Source organism: Perognathus longimembris, chromosome 17 (genome assembly GCF_023159225.1).
Source record: "Perognathus longimembris pacificus isolate PPM17 chromosome 17, ASM2315922v1, whole genome shotgun sequence".
NCBI lineage: Eukaryota > Metazoa > Chordata > Mammalia > Rodentia > Heteromyidae > Perognathus > Perognathus longimembris.
In genome coordinates, this window is record NC_063177.1 from 55,904,821 (window position 1) to 55,923,479 (window position 18,659).

General features: G+C 65.1%; 3 protein-coding genes across 4 annotated transcripts; all 3 read right to left on the bottom strand.

Moving 5' to 3' along the window:
• Nucleotides 1-331: 331 nt before the first annotated feature.
• Nucleotides 332-3,859, bottom strand: Pycr1 (pyrroline-5-carboxylate reductase 1). 2 transcript variants are annotated; one of them, XM_048365674.1, is made up of 7 exons: nucleotides 3,543-3,859; nucleotides 3,237-3,307; nucleotides 2,380-2,559; nucleotides 1,957-2,175; nucleotides 1,714-1,806; nucleotides 1,400-1,563; nucleotides 332-709 (listed from the first exon to the last, which is right to left on the bottom strand). In XM_048365674.1, the coding sequence occupies exons 1-7, from the start codon at nucleotides 3,607-3,609 to the stop codon at nucleotides 547-549; spliced, it is 957 nt and encodes a 318-aa protein (XP_048221631.1). In that variant the 5' UTR covers nucleotides 3,610-3,859; the 3' UTR covers nucleotides 332-546. The 2 variants fall into 2 exon arrangements, with proteins under 2 accessions (XP_048221631.1, XP_048221630.1); XM_048365673.1 differs by having other exon boundaries at nucleotides 1,957-2,178.
• A 3,368-nt stretch (nucleotides 3,860-7,227) lies between these two features.
• Nucleotides 7,228-8,698, bottom strand: Myadml2 (myeloid associated differentiation marker like 2). Its single transcript, XM_048366178.1, has one exon. It carries the CDS (start codon nucleotides 8,588-8,590, stop codon nucleotides 7,667-7,669), a length of 924 nt encoding a protein of 307 aa, XP_048222135.1. The 5' UTR covers nucleotides 8,591-8,698; the 3' UTR covers nucleotides 7,228-7,666.
• A 3,370-nt stretch (nucleotides 8,699-12,068) lies between these two features.
• Nucleotides 12,069-17,352, bottom strand: Notum (notum, palmitoleoyl-protein carboxylesterase). Its single transcript, XM_048365717.1, has 11 exons — nucleotides 17,005-17,352; nucleotides 16,196-16,248; nucleotides 15,999-16,094; nucleotides 15,639-15,699; nucleotides 15,341-15,399; nucleotides 14,954-15,056; nucleotides 14,083-14,274; nucleotides 13,866-13,966; nucleotides 13,323-13,470; nucleotides 12,652-12,699; nucleotides 12,069-12,447 (listed from the first exon to the last, which is right to left on the bottom strand). The coding sequence occupies exons 1-11, from the start codon at nucleotides 17,322-17,324 to the stop codon at nucleotides 12,141-12,143; spliced, it is 1,488 nt and encodes a 495-aa protein (XP_048221674.1). The 5' UTR covers nucleotides 17,325-17,352; the 3' UTR covers nucleotides 12,069-12,140.
• Nucleotides 17,353-18,659: the final 1,307 nt, after the last annotated feature.

Below are 18,659 nucleotides of genomic sequence, written 5' to 3' on the forward strand. Positions count from 1 at the left end.
TCCTAGCTACTCAGGAGGCTGAGACCTGAGGAGCATGGTTCAAAGCCAGCCCGGGCAGCAAGGTCCGTGAGTCCCTTATCTACAACTAATGACCAGAAGTGGTGCTGTGGCTCAAGTGGTAGAGCGGCAGCCTTGAGCTGGAGAGCTCAGGGACAAGCTGAGTTCAAGCCCCAAGACCGACAAAAGAATAAAAAATAAAGTCCGTCAGGCCCTGGTGGCTCACGCCTGTCATCCTAGCTGCTCAGGAGGTTGAGATCTGAGGACTGCAACTCAAAGCCAGCCGGGGCAGGAAAGCCCGTGAGACTTGGATCTCCACTGAACCACCAGAAAACTGGAAGTGATGCTCTGGCTCGAAGTGGTAGAGTGCAGGCCTTGAGCCGAGGAGCTCAGGAGCATCGTCCGAGTTCAAGCCCAGGACAGAAACAAACCAATAAAATCAAACAGGATTGGAGGCATGGGGTGGACCCCTTGCCATGCACGAACGGGGCTCTGAGTTCAAACCCCAGGACGGCCAGGAAAAGAGAGGAACACAGGCTGAGGCTGCCCTCAGTCCGTGGCTGCGGGAGCTAGGCTGCGGGGCGGTGGCCCGGTGGGGCCAGAGGCGGACACAGAGGCTCCCGAAGACGAGTCCATCTTCACCTTGTTCAGAACAGTCTTCTTGATGGCGGCCGGGGAAACAGTCTCCTGGTCAGCCATGGCCTGCAGCTCCCTAGGGAGGCGGTAAGGGCGGGGGCTCGTTCCCTGCCTCCTCCGGAAGCCCACAGCGTCCCGCCTCAGACCGCCTCGGGCTGTGCTGTCACCTGACCTCAAGCCTAGGTACGCGCAGTCCCCTTACACCGCCACGCAGCCACCTCACCCCAGTCCAAGGGGCTCAGAGGCCCCATCTACCTTCAACACGACCTGGCACCGGGGGCCTAGCTGGAGGATGTGTTTCTGGGCCCCCTGCAGGCAGTGCTGGGGGGCCAGGGCGTGTCCCAGCCTCGGGCTCCTGTGGTACACCCAGAAGTCTGTGGGCACGGTGGGCAGAACGGTCCACCCTGCAGACCAGATCTGAGGCAGTGAATCTCAGGCCTGGCTCTGCTATGAGCAGCAGCAGTCTTCCTTCCCTCTCCCTGGGCTTTCCTCGTCCACTTAACCCCCTGCAAGGCGGCCACGGAGATCAGGCCGCCACAGGCTCCCCCACGTGCTAGCCGTGTCACGAGCCCAGAGAAGGCTTCCAGCCACATCGGTGGCCTCTTTCTCATGGCATCATCAAAGGAGAGTTCCTGACCCCAGGAACTGTGGGGTCCCGGTGTCCTACCCAAGACCAAGCCAGAGCTCCACAGACATCTGCTGCCACCAGTGAGGCCAAGGCTCTCCTGGGGGGGGGGGTCGGCCTAAGGATGGGGGAGAGGCCCACCTTGTGCGGATGCAGGAGGCCTCCACAGCATTGATGAGCAGGGAACGGAAGCCCCCACTCTCCAGCACGTGCAAGGCGTGGATGGTGGCCCCGCCGGGAGAGCAGACGTTGTCCTTGAGCTGGCCTGGGTGCTGTTCTGAGTCCAACAGCATCTTGGCGGCTCCCTGTGGCCCAAGAGAGCGGCTAATGGTGGTGGGGAGAGGTATGGCTGGCCTGATGGGGCACCGGCTGAAGCCCCACCTGTGGGTTCTCAGTGTGCCAGCCTTGGGGCCCGGCAAAGAAGAGCCCCCACCCGAGGGCCAGGAAGTACTGACCAGAAGAGCCTGGGCTCCGAGGCGAACCGCCAGGCGTCTCGGAAGCCCCATCTTCACGCCGCCGTCAGCCAGGGCGTCCAGGGCGGTGAAGGCCTGTGCAGGGAAGGAACCTGAGCCCAGCCTCTCCTCCTCCGCGGCCCAAAGCCAGAAGCGGGACGGAGCGGGGCACAACCCGGGAGCCCCCACCCCAGGCCCGCGGGGAATAGAGACACCCCAGCTGCCACCCCCGGCCCCGGCTCTCACGTAGGCGGGGCAGCTTCCGCTGAGCCCCGTGACGGCGTCGATCAGATCCTCCTCCACCTCCGTGCAGAAGCCCACGCTGCCTAAGAGCTGCTCCACCAGTCTGCCATCCTCCAGCTGGGCGTGCGTGCCCGTGGCGTACACGGTGACCCCTTCCCGCACCACAACGGGGGTGTTGGTCATGCAGCGGATGACCTTGGGGGCTGGCCGAAACGCCGCCAGCTTCTAGAAGAGAACGTGGAGCGTCTACCCCGGGCCGAGGGCAGGCCGCCGGGTCAGGCGGCGAGGGCGTGGACACACTGCCTCAACCCAGCCTTTCCTGACCTCGCCAGGGCACGCGGCCCACCCCATCCACAGAGAGCCCGGGTACCGAGAGCAGGGCTCCCGACTGCGCGCTCACCCCGGAGGCCGCTCCACCGCACCCACCTTCTCGATGGAGTGGATGGTGACGCCGGCCGCGCAGGACACCACGACGTGCCTGTCCTCGATGTCGGCCGCGATCTCATCCAGGATGAAGGGGATGATGTGAGGCTTCACGGCCAGGAAGAGCACGTCGCTGTGCCGCACCGTCTCCTTGTTGTGGGGCGTGAGGCTCACTCCCATCTTCTGCGGGGGTGCAGGGTGGATCGGCCTCCTCAGGGCCCATCTGCCCACTGAACCTCCACCCCAACCCGCCAAGCACCCTGGGCTCAGAGCAACCTAGGAGCTGCTGGGCTGGGGGTGCAGGCTAGGATGAGAGCTCAGGATGCCCTCCGCTGCCTCTCCCCTCCCCTCCAAATGGAAGAATCATTCTGCTCTGGAAGGCATCCCTTTTGCAGACAGAAAAGGGGTGCCGTCTAAACCACAGCCCTGGCCCACCTTGGGCGGCAGCTTCCCGAGATCCCGGCCCTCTAGGTGAAGGTGGGAGCCTCAAGCTGGGAGCATGCCCTCGCCGTTACCTCAGCCACGGCAAGCCAAGGTGTGTTCCACCCAGGTATGTCTCGCCTGACTGCCAAGGCCAGGCCCCATCTGCCGGGCTGGAGAGACCCCTTCAGTGATGCCCTATCCACGTTCAGGGGCCCCACTCTACATCAGCCGCCTCTCCTACTGGCTGTGCTCAGACCCAGACGTGGGCGCCCCGGGCAGGACCAGGAGGCGAGAGTCTGGAGATACTCCAGCCCAGGCAGCTCCTCTTACTGGGACAGGGGGCTGCGGCGGCACCCCGCCCTCCGACTCCTGTCAGAGCTGCAGTGCAGCTCGCGGCAACCAGGACCCTGTGGGAACCTGATCTGCCCCGTACCTACCCTGAGTGCAGAAACAGTGGTGAGGTTCATGTCTGGGGAACTGGCCATTATCTTGTGTGCAGCCAAGACACCTGCAGGGAAGACTACCTACCTCAAGGCCTGTTTGAGCTTCCTTCCCTCATGCTAGGAAGGAGAAGCAGCCTCCCCTGTCGCAGTCCCTCCTCCCACCCCCACCCCCCCCCCCCCAGGTAGCAATCTCAAACATATGGCGACTGCCCTTCTCCACAAGACTCGGGCAGTGCAACCCAGCACCCGAGTTCGGCCGCCAGTCCCTGCCACACGGCTGCGCCTGGCCCCGGGGTCTACCTGCTGCGGTGAAGCCCTTAGCCAGGGCAAAGGCCAGCTGGCCAGCTCCAATGAAGCCCACGCTCATGACGCCCCACGGCTGGCACTGGCTCTCCGGGAAGGCGGACAGCAAGCAGGGAGCTGGGCCCGGCGGCTCCCCTCGCTCCTGGCCCAGACCCAGGGTCCCCGGCCCGCTGCTGGCCGAGGGCTAGAACCCTCTAGAAGAGATCGGGAGGCCGCAGGGGAAGCGGCTGGGAACCGGAGGGCGTCTGACGCCCGAGCACCGCCAGCCCAGGTCCGAGTCCCCGCCCCCACGACGCTCCCCGCGAGCCCCGAGCCCGGCCTCCCTACCCGGCCCGGCCCCCGGGCCGCGCCCGCCACGCGGCGCCCGGCCCCGGCCACGCCCCCCGCGGGCCACGCCCCCCGCGGGCCACGCCCCCGCCCTCGGCCAATCCGCCGCGCGGCCTCGGCGCAGTGGCCAATCCGAAGCCGAGGCTGGAGCGCCGGGCATTGCATCACCCGCGGGGCCCGGCGGGCGGGACCGGCCTCCCTTCCGCGGGCCCAGCCGCCGGCGGCCCTCAGGACCCGGGCCGGTGCCCGGGAGCCCAGCCGGCTCCGCTCCGCCGTGCCCCATCTGGATCAGGAGCTGGGCACGGCCGCTCCGAACCCCCCACCCCCACCCCGGGGAGCCCAGCCGGCTCCGCTCCGCCGTGCCCCATCTGGATCAGGAGCTGGGCACGGCCGCTCCGAATCCCGCCCACCCCGCCCACCCCGCCCCGGAGCCCAGCCGGCTCCGCTCTGCCGTGTCCCGTCGGGAAGGAGCTGGGCACAGCCGCTCCGACCCACCCCCCCCGCACCCCGGGGTCAGGCGGCTAACGGCGTCCCGGGCAAAGATGCACCTGCAGATCCTCATCTGCGCCGAGTCCTGCCTCTTAGGGGAGCTAAAACTGCAGTTATCACACAGACACACACAGACACACACACAGACAGACACAAAGACACACACAGACAGACACACACAGACACACAGACACACAGACACACACAGACACGCACACACAGACACAGACAGACACACAGACACATAGACACACACAGACACACACAGACACAGACACACAGACACAGACACATAGAAACACATAGACACACACACAGACACAGACACACACACACAGACACACAGACACACTGACACACAGACACACAGAGACACACAAACACACACAGACACACAGACACACACAGACACACAGACACAGACACAAAGACACACACACAGACACAAAGACACACACAGACACACAGAGACATACAGACACACACACACACACACACACACACACACACACACCCTGGCTCAGGGACCATCTGTTGTTTGGTGATCTCTCTCTAGCTTAGACAATAACAAGTTGCTTCAGAAAGCTAGGATGTTTCTGGTATGAAGGTCTGGCATCCTAGCTACTTGGTCCCTTCTTAACAGAAAATGACCCCCTCGGTGCTGGGACACTCCTCCCGATAGGAGTCAGCTCCTCCGTGACACCTGACAGGTGAACGTGGGCCTTGTCGTCCGAGGAGGAGCCCGAGAAAGTGCAGGCCCTGTGACCTCAGCTCAAACTCAGGACACAGAGCTTGAGCGTTCACGACCTTCTGAGAAAGAACAGTAGCTACCTACTTCAAAGATGTCCCCCACCTGGTAACAAATAATATGACAAAAGACTCCCCCCAAATAAAATAACAAGGAATACACCATTGTCAGGCCGAGGAGGGTGCTGGAGGCAGAAAGCCACTGGGAAAGTTGGGACTTGCTGACCAAGTAAAGGAATGAAATAATAACAGCAAATTCCTTCCTCAGACAGCGGCCAGGCCTTCCCACGAGTCGGGTTGTGCATGCACACGTGCTCCTTCGGTACCTGACGAGGTGGCTCCCGGGTCCCCTCAGTCCTTTCAGCTCGCAGGGGCTATCAGGACACCCAGACAGCCACAGGTGCCTGTGGGGTGCCGGCCTCCAACCCCTAACGAAAAGGCATTGGCAGGCCCGTACTGACAGCTTCTGCCTAGCTACTCAGGAGGCTGAGATCTGAGGATTGTGGTTCAAAGCCAGCCTGGGTGAGAAAGTCCAATGAACTTCCAAGAAAAAAAGTCAGAAGTGGCGTTGTAGCTCGGATGGTAGAGTACTAGCCTTGAACAAAAATGCTCAGAGACACACTCAGGACCTACACAAAGAAAGAGAGAAAGGAAGAAAGGAAGGAAGAGAGAGAAGGAAAGAAAGAGAGAGGGAAAAAAGGAAGAAGAGAGAAGGAAGGGGGGAGAGAGAAGGAAGGAAGGGGAGAGAAAGGGAGAGGAAGAGAGAGCAAGAGAGAAAGAAAGAAAGAGAAAGAAAGAAAGAGAGAAAGAGAGGAAGGAAGGAAGGAAGGAAGGAAGGAAGGAAGGAAGGAAGGAAGGAAGGAAGGAAGGAAAAAAGGTATTGGCAGATCCAGGTGTACCCTCTCAAGCCGACCAGCAAAGGCCCCTGGGCTCGCTCAGTACCTCGTACTGCCTGCTGGGGGCTCTCAGAGTCTTGGTTCTGCTGCCTACACAGGGCATCCTCTCTGTACCCAGGACCCTGAGACTTCCAGGCATGTGAGGGGGAGGTGAGTGCCAGTTCCTCTGGGAAGGAAGATGGGCTCAGCATTGACCCTGCTTCAGTCTTCCGGCCCTCGGAGAGACCACTACCTGCCTTTGGTTTCCTACGACAAGGCCCAGCACCGCCTGTCCTCAGAGCCTGCGGGCATTCCAGGCCCTCCCTCAGCCGGTGCCTGGTCTAGGCCCGTCCCCCAGAGCACGCAGGGAAGGGATCCCACTGACCACAGCCCCCCAGCAGAGAGCACTCAACCAGAGCCGGGCACAGTGACCATCCACATTTATTTCCCGCTCAAGGACCTGGGGGGGGTGGAGGGGGGGCAGGCAGGAGGGTGAGGGACTGCTGAGCTTTGGCCTGTGAGGCTTGGGCTCCCGGAGGCCAGAGGGCCGGCCCCCGGCTGCCCTGTCCAGGCTTGTTCAGAGAAGCTGGTTGGAGCGTGGGGGAGCACACCATCAGGCCCTGACACTCAGAACAACCAGGCAACCAGATGCTTGGGGAGGGGAACCCGGTGCCCCGCCGGGCTGGGCCAGGCCCTCACTGCACCAGGGCTGCCCGGCAGAGCCGGGAGAGGCCCTGCGCCCATGGTCCCCCCGCCTCCGGCAGGGCCTTCCAAGCCACTGGTGCCGCCTCAGCCCCCGGAGCCCTGGAAATCCAGTCCAATGTCCCCAGCGCTCTCTGGAGGCTGCTGAGGCTGGAGCCTGGCTGGGGGCTTTTCTGTGAGCTGGTGCTGCTGCTGAGCAGGGCTCTCCTCCCAGGGGGAGCTGGGGGCGGGGGGGGGGGTTCCAGCTCCTCCCCTCCACAAGACTGGCCCGGTGTGCTCCGGGCTTATTCCCATCCCGTCCACACCTATGGAAATGGTTCCTTCCCAGTTTATTTTGTGTATAAGTGTGTGTGTGTGTGTGTGTGTGTGTGTCTCCTAGGGCTTGAACTCAGGGCCTGAGCGCCATCCCTGAGCATTTTTGCTCAAGGCTAGCATTCTACCACTTTGAGCCACAGCACCACTTACAGTTTTCTGGTGGTCACTTGGAGATAGAGTTTCATGGACTTTCCTACCCGGGCTGGGTTTGAACGACAGTCCTCAGATCTCAGCCTCCCGAGTAGCTAGAATTACAGGCGTGAGCCACCCGTACCCGCTCCCTTCCCAACTTCGATTACCAACCTCAGTGTCATCTCCAGACACACCTCTGTTGCTCAATTAGCCTCCCTGTCCTCATTTTCAAGATGGGTCACAACCGCACCTGCTCCAAAGGGTTCCCATTTGTTCCGGTGACCAGCACGAAGCCCAGGGAGGGCCAGGAGAGCAGAGACGGAGATAGAACTAGGAAGAATGCAAGCCCGTGAGCGGCACGGCCCTGTTTTCCTGTCCTGCGCCTCCGGTCCTTTCTCTGCTTCTCCCTGGACCGGCACTGGCGTTGCCTCCCCCCTGAGCCCGCCTGCTTGTCCCTGAGATCTTGGGTCACCTTGGTCACCCCCGCGTGCCCTTGGCCATAGAGCAGAGGTGGGCAGGCCGCCGCTTGCCGGTCTACAGGGTGGACACGAAGCGGATCCTCTGGGAGTAGGCAAGGTCGACGACGTAGAGGAGCAGGTTGACATACGTGAAAATGGCTACCACCAACTGGCTGTCCCAGGGGCAGCTGCCCTGGGGGCAGTGGGGGGGCCGGTGAGGTTCCCCATACTTGGGGTCGAAGCAGAAGACAGGCCAGATGACTGCAGCGCTGAGGTAGAGGAGAACAGCCAGGAAGGTGTACACCACCACCAGGCGATCGAAGGGGCAGCCCAGGCCCCCGGTGTGGCCCAACACGCTCAGGACCACCACAATCACCGTGGCTAGGAAGCACAGGCTGTACACGGCCACGCACCACTGGGTGGCCATGTAGCGTCCGTAGCGGCTGTCGTAGACCAGGGCCCCAAAGATGATGCAGGCCACGAAGGCCTGGACTATCTTGAGGAGCCCAGAGACGGTGGCCATGTAGCTGGCCACCTGACCGGGCCTGGCTCGTGTTAGGGCTACCTCCGCAGCATAGGCCAGGAAGAGGAGTCCGGCAAAGACGCTGGCAGCCAGGCGGAAGTTCCTGGCCACGCAGCCGGCGGGCGGGGGCGGGCACTCCAGCCGGGTGAAGTACAGCGGGTAGAGGACGGCGGCCGTGGCGCAGAGCAGCGTGGCCAGCATGGCAAAGGCCGCCGTGAAGTTGCCCCAGGAGAGGCGCAGGCAGCCATGGAGCTTCGTGAACTCAAAGGCCACGATCAGGGCGGAGAGGGCGAAGCAGAAGCCCCAGGAAGCCATGCAGAAGGTGCCCTGGACTCCTGCGAAACCACCCCGGTGGGCCACCAGGCTGAACGTGCTGCAGCCGAAGGCCAGCTGCAGCACCCGGGCGGTGCCCACCGGGGACGTCACCGCGCCCAGGTGCAGGTACGCCCCCCCGGGGGGGTCCATGGTGCTGCCCATCTTGCCGGTCACCTTGGCCTCGGCGGTCCGGCGGCCGAGGTCTCTGCGGGGCCGGGGCCGCCCCGTCCTCTGCGCGGCGACAGACGCGAGCGGCGCCTCCGCAGTGCCGGCGGCGACACGGTGACACTGCGGCAGGCAGCGCGGCGGCTCCGGGCCGGCGAGTGAGGAGCATCCCGGCGCTATAAATAGGCAGCGCCGAGATCAGAGCCCCGGAATAGCAGCCTGCACGCCTGTCCCCATCCCCGGAGGACATCTGACCCCGTCCCCAGCCCCACGTGGGGCCCCTGCCGGGCCGTTAACCCCCTGGCTGCTGGCACCACCCACCTGCGCCAGTCCCTCCAGGCGAGTGGGGGGAGGGAGGGCAGCGAGGGGGGGCGGGGTGCAGACTCCAGCCCGAGCAGCCTCCGGGACCCCCTGCTGGGGAAGGGATGGGGCACCGCCGCCGCCGCCAGGCCCGCCCCGCCTGTGGGGGACCCCTTCCCTGTAGTTTACCCCAGCCTTTCTGTCTAGTGGCTCATTCAGGGGTCTGCTTGGATCCAGGACCCTGTTGTCATTGTCCCAGGGCCCCCCAAAACTCTGACTTGCAGGGTCCTGGGGAAAGAACAGAGGGTAGGGGGCCCCACCAACCAAAAGACACCCCTCCCTCTGGCCGCACCCCCCCCTCCACACCCTCGGGGACCAGGGATGGAGGCGGAGCATTTGGATTTTAGTTCTTGAGGGGACATCTTGAAACTCCCGTGCCCTTGAGGCATGCAGAAAAACTTAATACCTACAACAACTTAGCCCCCCTCCTCTGCCTGCCTTCCTCCCTCTTCCTCTTCCTCTCCTTTGCTTTCTGCACAAGGCCTTGCGAAGTAGCCACGGCTTGCCTGAAACTCTCTGGGTCCTCCCGGCTCAGCCTCCCCCCCCCAGGGCTGGGGGTACAGTGTTGTGCCATTGTCACTCATGGTTCAGTGCTTCATTTCCTTAACTAAAAACTATGTTGTTGGTGGTGCTGGGGATAGAACACAGGGCCTGGCTCAAATGAAGAACATGTTCTTCCAGAGAAAACTCGTGAAAAAGCTCAGCAGTGGGGCGCACTGGCTGGACGGCCATCTAGGAGACCGAAGCTTGCCGTCTATCTGTGGGTGGAGAAGGGAGGGAGGGAAGATAGAGGAGGGACCCGATGATACTGTGCTACTGTGTATCACCTTTAAGACAACAATAAAGTAATTTAGAAAAAAAAAAAAGGAGGGTGGGGCTGGGAGTGTGGCCTAGTGGTAGAGAGCTCACCTAGCACGCATGAAGCCCTGGGTTCCCTTCCTCAGCACCACATACACAGAAAAGGCCGGAAGTGGCGCTGTGGCTCAAGTGGCAGAGTGCTAGCCTTGAGCAAAAAGAAGCCAGGGACAGTGCTCGGGCCCTGAGTCCAAGGCCCAGGACTGGCAACAAAAACAAAATCAAAGAAAGAAAGGAAGGAAAAAAAGAACACGTTCTTCCACTGAGCTGCACCACAGTCCAAGCTGAACTTTCAATGTAACATGAAATTATTTTGGAAATGGAAAAAAAAAAAAAGGCCAATTCCAATGTCTGGATTAACACCTCCTGGCAAATCTTCATAGATATTTTCCCCAATATTTCAGTTGCAGAAGTTTCAGATCTACAGCAGAGTTGCAAAATAGTGAAGACAACATCTATATGCCTTTTACCTAGAATCTGTAATTGTGTTTCTAGCCTGGAGGCTACGGCAGGAGGATTGCAAGTGCAAGGCCAACCCAGGCTACAAAATGAAACCTCTGCCTCAAAAAAAACCCCAGAAAAGGCCCTAGAATCCAGGGCCTAGCCTACCCAGGACTACACCATTGTACAATAGACCTAGCACGAAACGGTTAATATTTTATCCTGTCTTCCCGTGCTGGGTAATTAGTTAATTAATTTGGCGTATATTGGATGCCAGATAACTCCATGGGCACCTCCTCAGAACAGAAGTATTGACCTAGAGATTCCTAACCCAGGGATCACAATTGTGATCGCCTGAAGTTCCTCCACGTTTGTTTCTCTCCGTGTTCCCAAAAGGCACTTTAGAGCTTTGTAAGTTTTCTCATCAAGATCTAATCTTTTTTGTTGTTGTTTGTCCGGGGGCTTGAACTCGGGGCCTGGGTGCTATCCATAGCTCTTTTGCTCAAGGCCAGTGTTCTACCACTCTGAGCTCCACTTCCCGTTTTCGGGTGGTTCATTGAAGAGTCTCAGGGTTGGGCACCAGGAGCTCTTGCCTGTAATTCTAGCTACTCAGGAGGCTGAGATCTGAGGATGGGGGTTCGAAGCCAGCCCAGGCAGGAAAGTCTGTGAGACTCTTATCTCTAACAAACTACTCAGAGAAAGCAGGAAGTGGTGCTATGGTGGCTCAAGTGGTAGAGCACAAAAAGGCTAAGGGATAGCACCCAGGCCCCGAGTTCAAACCCCAGGACTGGCCAAAAAATGAAAAAAGTCTCATGGACTTTCCTGCCCGGGCTGGCTTTGAACCTTGATCCTCAAACGTTAGCTTCCTGAGTAGCTGGGAAGCTAGGGCTACGGGCAAAAGCCACCAGTGCCCTGCTTATTTAATTTTTCAATAGGAAAATGGAAAGTGATTTTTGCTGCTACCACCCACATTGGGACGCAGGCATTTGCCGAACGGATGAACACAGTCCTTCAGAGAGGGACTTGGGCAGGACATGAGCTGGGGGTGGGGGGGGCACAAAAGGGTCAGAAGCTGGAGCCTGGTCCCTCCTGAGGTTCCCCAGCTGCCCTGTGGGCAGAATGGCCCATCCAGGTCACAGCTGTACTCGTAACTAGTCAGGAGGCCGAGCTCTGGGGATCAAGGCTCAAAGCCAGGCCAGGCAGACAAATCGGAGAGACGCTTATCTGCAATCAGCCAGCGAACACTTGGAAGTGGAGATGTGGCTCAAGTGGTAGAGCACCAGCCTGGAGTGGAAAAGGTCCAGCCAAGAGTATGAGGTCCTGAGTTCAAGCTCAAGTACTAGCATTTGAGCCTATGTGTGTACACACACACACACACACACACACACGCACGCTCGCACACGCGCACGCACATGTGCACATGCGCCAAGAACAAACAGGTCACAAGGTGAGCTTCTTTTGTTGTCTTTTTTTTCTCATTATTTAAAAAATATATGTTACAGAGCAGTATCATTCATCATATATTTCTTAGTTTCCTTTTTTTTAAAAATTAAAGTAATAAAAAAAAGTCACTTTATAAAATAATACCAAGGGATGTGACGTTGAGCTGGGCGGGGACGCCTGAGCAGCCGGCTGGGCTGAGGGATCCAGTGCTTGCTTCTGGCTCCCCCTCCCCACGGGGGGCTTGGGGGGAGGAGGGTGCCCCCCCACCCCCGCAGCGGGCCTACAGGCCCGGCCCCTCCTTGGCTGGCTCCCCGGTGTCCTCCGCCAGGTGGGGAGCAGCCGGGGCTCGGCGGGCTCTGGAGAGGCGGGAGGGCCTGGTGGCGGGCGTGAGGTGGCCCCCAGGCCGTGTGCCCCCCCCCCCCGGGGCCGCCTCCTCCAGGCAGCCCCCCTAGCCCCCGCTGCTCAGCATCCCGAGGAGCCTGCTGGGCTCCAGTCCCTGCTGCTGAGCCACGGTCTGGACGTCGAAGCCCATGTGCATGAGGAACTGGGCCACGTTCATCTCCTGCCCCGTGAGCTGGTCGCGGATGGTGGGGCAGGAGGGGTTGCAGTGGGGCCAGGGGCAGCTGTCCACCAGGTGGAAGGGGCAGCCCTTCAGGGGGGCCTTGCTGCCCTTGTGGCTGTCGTGGAGGCTTCTGTCCCAGCAGTGCAGGGCCCGGGGCAGCGAGGTCCCCTTCACCTGGATGTCTGTCCAGTGGCTGCCGACAAAAACCAAGGTGGGGGTCACAGAGGAGGGAGGGGTCTCCACCGCCGTCAGGGGCTGAGGCCTGAGGCTTCCTTCTGGCCACACATCCAGAAGAAAATCGTTCCCAGAGAGTCAGCAGGGCTCCTGGGAGGGCCCGGGGGGGGGGGCGCGGCGGGGGGGGGAGACCTTTGCTGCCCTGGAGCCCCAGAGCACCTACCTCCGGATGATGACCTCATGGGAGAGGCAGGCGGGGGCAAAGCTGGCCCTGGTGGGGGGGGGGACAGACCGCCTGAGCCCAACGCCGCCACCCTCCCCCCCTCCCCCCCCCCCCCCCCCCCCCCCCCCGCTCCCCCAGCCCGGAGGCTCCCGCCACTCCCCTGGGGTCTGTGCTCTGAGGGCCACTCCTTCCCCTGCCAGCTGCCCGGTCTCACCCCCCCGGCTCCCCGCTGACCTCTGCCCCGTGTGACTCCACGTCCTTAGATACCCCTCCTCTAGCCGAGGCCTGCCGGGCGGCGGCACACTGGCCGGGACAGACGAATGCCATTTTTGAGACCTCTGGACTTTTTTTTTCCTCTTTTGTTGTTGTTGGTTTTCTTTCTTTCTTTTTTCAATTTTTCTGATACCAGGGGGTTTGGAGCCTGTTCTGCTTGCCTGCTGAGCTGGCTCTGTTCCTACTTGAGCCTTGCCCTCCTGCCTCCACCCTTGTTGTTTGCTGATTATTTTAGAGATGGGGTGTCGGGAGCTTTTCTGCCTGGGCTGGTTTTGAGCCTTGATCCTCCCGATCTCAGACTCCCGAGGAGGAGGAGAAGCCGGGGTCGGAGGCGGTGCGGGCACGGGTGGGGCGGGGCTCTGGAAGGGCGCGGGGGCGGGGCCCCGGCACACACTCACGGCACGTCCTTGAGCGTGCCGCGCAGCTCTCGGCCGAGGTTCTGGATGTACATCCACTGCCCCTCCTGCACAGGCTGGCCCGTGAGGTGCACGTTGTCCACGGTCAGCTGGGCCTCATCAAACAGCCACTGCACCACGAACACTGGGCCTGGGGGGGGGGGGAGGACACAGCTCAGGCCCAGCCAGCTCCGTCACGGGCTCCCCTCCCCCACCCCGGCCCCCTTCTCCTTCTTTCCTAACCCTATCTTTCCTCGAGGAGGCCCTTACTGACCTGCTGTCACCTTGGCCTGGCTGTCACGCATTTCACTGTGACAAAAATTTGGTGGTGGGGCCGGGATCTCGCTACTCCTCAGAACGAGGGGCTGAGGGGGGACCTGTCAGGGCCCCACAGCCCAGAGCAGCAGCATGGGCCGGGGGGCCAAAGGGAGGACCGGCCACCCGGGCAGAGATGTGGCCAGCTCCTCCTGGGTGGGCTGGACTTGTGCGGGCGCATCGCCGGGACCCCCGCCGCCTCCCGCCGGCTCATCCGAGCCAGTCACTCACAGTGCAGGGTCGGGTAGACTTTGTAGCCGAAGAAGCAGTTCCACTCCTCGCCCTCCTTAAACTGGCGCCGACAGCGTTCCGGGACCATGCCGTTCCAGTACCTGCGACACGGCAGCGGTAAGGCCGCGCGTGCGCGCACTCGGGGGGCCCCCTCCGGCGGGGGCTCCCCCCCTCGCCGTGCCCTCGGCACGCAGGGTCCTGGCGCAGGGCTGGGCACCTGATGCCTCGGCGGATGGCCTCCGTGGGCGCACAGGTGATGGTGTCGATGCAGTCGGTCCGGCGATATTGCTTGTTGTCCAGAAACCAGCCGGAGTCCGCCAGGCCCCGCACTTGGATGGCCGGGTAGCCCAGCTCCTCCAGCCGCTCAGCCACCCGGTCCACGTTCAACAGCACACCGGTGCCGCCGGCGCTGCAGGGAAGGCCAGACCAGACGTGAGGCCAGGGAGACGGGGGGGGGGGTGTTCTGTGCCCACTCCAGAGCTGCCCTGAAGAGGAGCACAAGTCCTACAGACTCTGAATGATGCATCCCGAAGAGTGGGCTCCACCCCATCCGTGTGCAAGACCTGGGGGGGGTCTTCTGGAAGTCTCCAGGCAAAGAGGGGCCGGCAGAGCTGCAGGCACTGGCCCAGAGCTCCCACGGGTAGGGGTGGCCCCTTTCCGCACAGAGCTGAGCGCTTCCTTACTGCTTCCCTTCCCCTCCTCAGACCCCCCATCGCTCCATGGATGTGCCCTGCCGGCCTTCTGGAACGCACTGACTGACCAGTAGGGCACAAACCTGGGCCCCTGGAGACAGGACGCCGCTAGCCACAGCTGACCGCGAACCAACTACCCAGGCCACTGCAACTCAGACACATTCTCTGGAAGTTTCCAAGTACAGAGTCCTCTGAGGGCAAACTTCCAGCATCCCCTAAGGAGCCTGGTTCTTTCAGCTGAGCCTCTGCCCTGCCTCCTGCCTGCAAAGCTGGCAGGGCTCCGCAGCCCAGCCCCTCCCCTCCCCGTCCCCTCTGGCTGGTCCCAGGGGCTGCCTCCCCCCTCCCGGGCCTCACTCCCTCCACACATCTTCCCCCTCCCAGCCCCGCCCTGCCCACCTGCTCCCGGCCAGCAGCAGCACCTTGGCCCCGCTCAGCCCTTTGCCCAGGAGCTCTCGCACCACCTCCTGGATGATGAGGGCGCCCATGAAGGCATACTCGTCTGCAGAGGAGGGGGGGGGCTTCAGGAGGAGTCTGGGCAGAGGAAGGCCTCCCACCCCACACTGGCCGGAAGAGGGGGTCAGAGGAGGTGGCTCAAGGGCAGGAGATCCTGCCGGGGCCCCTCCCCAGGAGACGCCCCGGAACAGGGACCTGGCACCGCTGGGCCAGGCCAGCCAGCATGCCAGTGGCCCCGGGGACAGGGCCCAGACGCTCCAGGACGTTCTAAGGCCGAGAGCCTGTGTCCCCCAGAAGCCCTACCACGGGGGCCGGGATGCCAGGACTCACTCTTCTCCGACCGGGAGGAGGCCCCGCTCCAGACGTCGCTGGAGCAGTACGGGACGAAGCTGCAACGCAGGACCACGTGAGCCTGCCTGGTGCCACCTGCGGCCAAAGCCTCCCGGGGAAACCCCCAGAGAGGCAGAGAGGACGCCACCCCCCCCCCGCTCCCCACAGGACCCCAGAAAGGATCACCACAAGACAGGGCTCCCCCCCAGTCACCCTCCCCTGAAGGATCGCCGGGCAGGACTCCCCAAGACCCCTAGGGGATCCCCTGAGGAGCCCCAAGGAGGGCTCCTGCCCTTACACCATGTTGGCGTTCCACCAATGGGGGTTCTCCTCCGGCTGAGAGGACAGGATCCCAGTGCCTGTGGGGCAGAGGTGGGTGCTCCTGAGCGGGGGAGGGGTAGCAGGGATGGGGACTGCATCCCCACTCGGGTTTGTACCGGGTCTGGACCAGGGGCCAAGGTCAGCAAGGCTGGTTCACACCAGCACCCAGGGGGCTGAGGAAGTGGGAGAGGGTGGAGGTCTCCGGGATCTGTGTCTCCCGCCCACCGCAGTGGAGTGGATGAGGGCTGGCCGCAGTGGGCGAGCGAGGCGTGCCTGAGGAACCCGGCTTCGCGGGCCCCGGGTGCCCCCTCCTCTCGGGCCAGGGCGCCCCGCTGACCTGTGCGAGTGGGCGGCCAGTCTTTGGAGCTCATGAGGCGCCGCATGGTGTTGTACCTGGAGTCGCAGTTCTCTCGGTTGAAGCAGTACCAGCCGCCTGCAGGCGCCGCCACGGGGCTCAGATTCTGCCCGGCCCCCCGGGGAGGGGGGACCCCCGCCCCCCTCCGCCCCCCCCCGTCCCCCGCCTCTCGGGCCCACCTTCCAGAAAGAGGAGCCAGCGCCGGCTGCCCTTGGATTCCTTCAGGTAGTAGCTGTGGGGAGGACGTGCGGAGCCGAGCGGAGCCGGCGGTCGGCCACAGGCCGCGGCCGCCGTCCAGCCCGCCCCCGCCCCCGCCGTCGGGGCTGGTCCGGGCCCAGCGTCGTTCCCGACACCTGTCGCCCGCCCGGAGCGCGCCCGCCGCACGGGGGCGCCAGCGCGCAGCCCACGCGGAGCGCGCCCGCCCGCCCGCCCGCCCGCGCGCCCGGGGCGCCCCCGGGAGATGGCGCTCGCAGGGCGGGGAAGGCCCGTGGAAAATCCCCAGGGCCCGCCCGGCGCGGGACCCGCGGTCACCGCGGCGCCGACGGCCGGCCGCGCTCGGGAGCGGAGCGGAGCCCGCGCTGGCGGCCGCGCGTGGGAGCGGGCCGCGCGCCCCGAGACCCCGCCGGACGCCAGCCCGCGGGGCCCGCGGGCGCCCCGGGCCCCGGCCTCCCCCCCCCCCCGCGCCCCTCCCGGCCCCTCCCCCGCATCGGGGCTCCGGGCGGGGTGGGGCTCCAGGACCCCCCGTCCCCGAGCGCCCTCTTCCTGCGGGAGCCCAGGCCGCCCGGGGGGGGGGGGGCGTCCCTCCCGGCGAGGACGGGGCTGGCGGGCGGGCCGCGCGGCGGGGGGAGGTCGGCGGCGCCCCGCGGGCGCGGACCGGCTCCGGAGCGCCTGCCCCGCGCCGGCCGAGCCTCGGGGCCGGGCCGGGGGCCGGGGGCCGGGGGCCGGGCCGGCGGCGAGGGGCGGCGCGGGGCGCGGCGGCGGGCCTTACCCGGCCGGGCTGCCGTCGTTGCAGGTCACCGAGGTGTTGAGCAGGAGGTGCAGCCGCAGGTCCTCGTTGAGCTGCTGCGCCGAGCAGGGGTACAGGGACTGCGCCAGGCTCTTGACCTGCGCCATGAAGCTGTCCATGTTGCCCTCCACGGCCGTGAAGTCCAGCGGGAAGCTCTCCACCGGCGGCCCGGCGCCCGGCGGCGGGGGCGGCGGGGGCGGGGGCGGCTGCGGGCCCCGGCGGCGCCAGGTCTTCCGGCCCTCGCCGCCCCCGGCCCAGTGCAGGAGGCCCAGCAGCAGCAGCACGCGCACCTCCCGGCCCATGGCCGCGCCGCGCGGGCCCGCGGCCACCTGCAGAGAGCGGGCGGCTAGGAGCGGCGGCGGGGCGGCGGGGCGCGGGGCGGCGGGGCGCGGGGCGGCTGCGGGGCGCGGGGCGCGGGGCGCGGGGCGGCTGCGGGGCGCGGGGCGTGGGGCGGCGGGCGCGGGGCGCGGGGCGGCCGGGCGCCCCTGCTCGCCGGGCCCCGCTTCCGCACGCGCGCGGGACTCCGCCGGGGCGGCGAGCGGCGCGGGCGGCCGGCGTCGAGGCTCCCGGGCAAGTGCGGCGGGCCCCGGTCCGTCCGCCGCTCGGCGTCCGCGGGCCGCGCAGGGTCTGGCGCGCTGGCTGCCGCCCGCGCCAATGAGCGGCCGGGGCCGAGCTGGGCGTAGTTCGCGGGGGCCGCGGCGGCCCGGGTGCCCGGAGCGTCAGAAGTGCCGCCGCCCGGACTCCGCGGAGGGGGAAGGGGGCCGCGCTCGCTCTTTTCTTGGCGGAGGCTTCGCCTTTTCTTCCCAAACCGCAAGCCTTCCCCAACGGAGGGGCCGGGCCTACCCCGTCGCGGCCGCCGGAGGCGCTCCCGGCCCGGCTCCGTGGGGGGCAGCGCCGCCGGGCGGCCCCGAGGGCTCCGCTCGCTCGCCGCGGTCAGCCCGGCGCCGCGGCCCCCGCCCAGGGAGCGGCCGGGGGCGGGGGGGGGGTGGGCGGGGGGGCGCGCGGGCTCTGCGCCTCGGGGGGCGCGCGGCGGGCGGCGCTGCCCGACGGGCCGGGGCGCGGGGCGCGGGGCGCGAGCTCGCCCCCGGGGAGCCGCCCTCCCGCCCGCCCGCCCCCGCCCGGGCCCGTGCTCACCGCGGCCGGCGCGGCCCCGGCTCCCCGGCGTCGCTCGCGCCCCGCGCCTCCCGGCGTGCGTGCGGCCCGCCCGGCTGCGCTGCCGGCGCCGCGCTCCCCTCTGGCGCTGGCGCGGAGCCGCCCGGGACTTTTATCCCGCCGGGCCCCCGGGATCAAAGCGGCGGCGGGCCGGAGGCTCCGCGCCCAGGGGCCGCCCGAGGAGCGGACAGGTGTGGCGAGGCCCCGCTCCCTGGAACAGACCCAGGGAGAGGGACGGGGCCCGGCGCGGAGCCGCGGGACCGCGCGCCCCAGGCCGTGGCCGCGAGGGGCGAGGGGCGCCAGCCGGGGCCCTGCCTGCCACGTCGGGCGGGCGGGCGGGCGGGCGGGCGGGCGGGGGGGGGCGGGAAGCCGAGCCGGGAGGCGCTGCCGGCTGGGTGACCGCGCAAGCCAGAACCTTTACCTGAGCCCGCGTCCCCTCCACCTGCCCCACCCCGGCTGGCTCCCGTGACCCAGATCAAAACTGG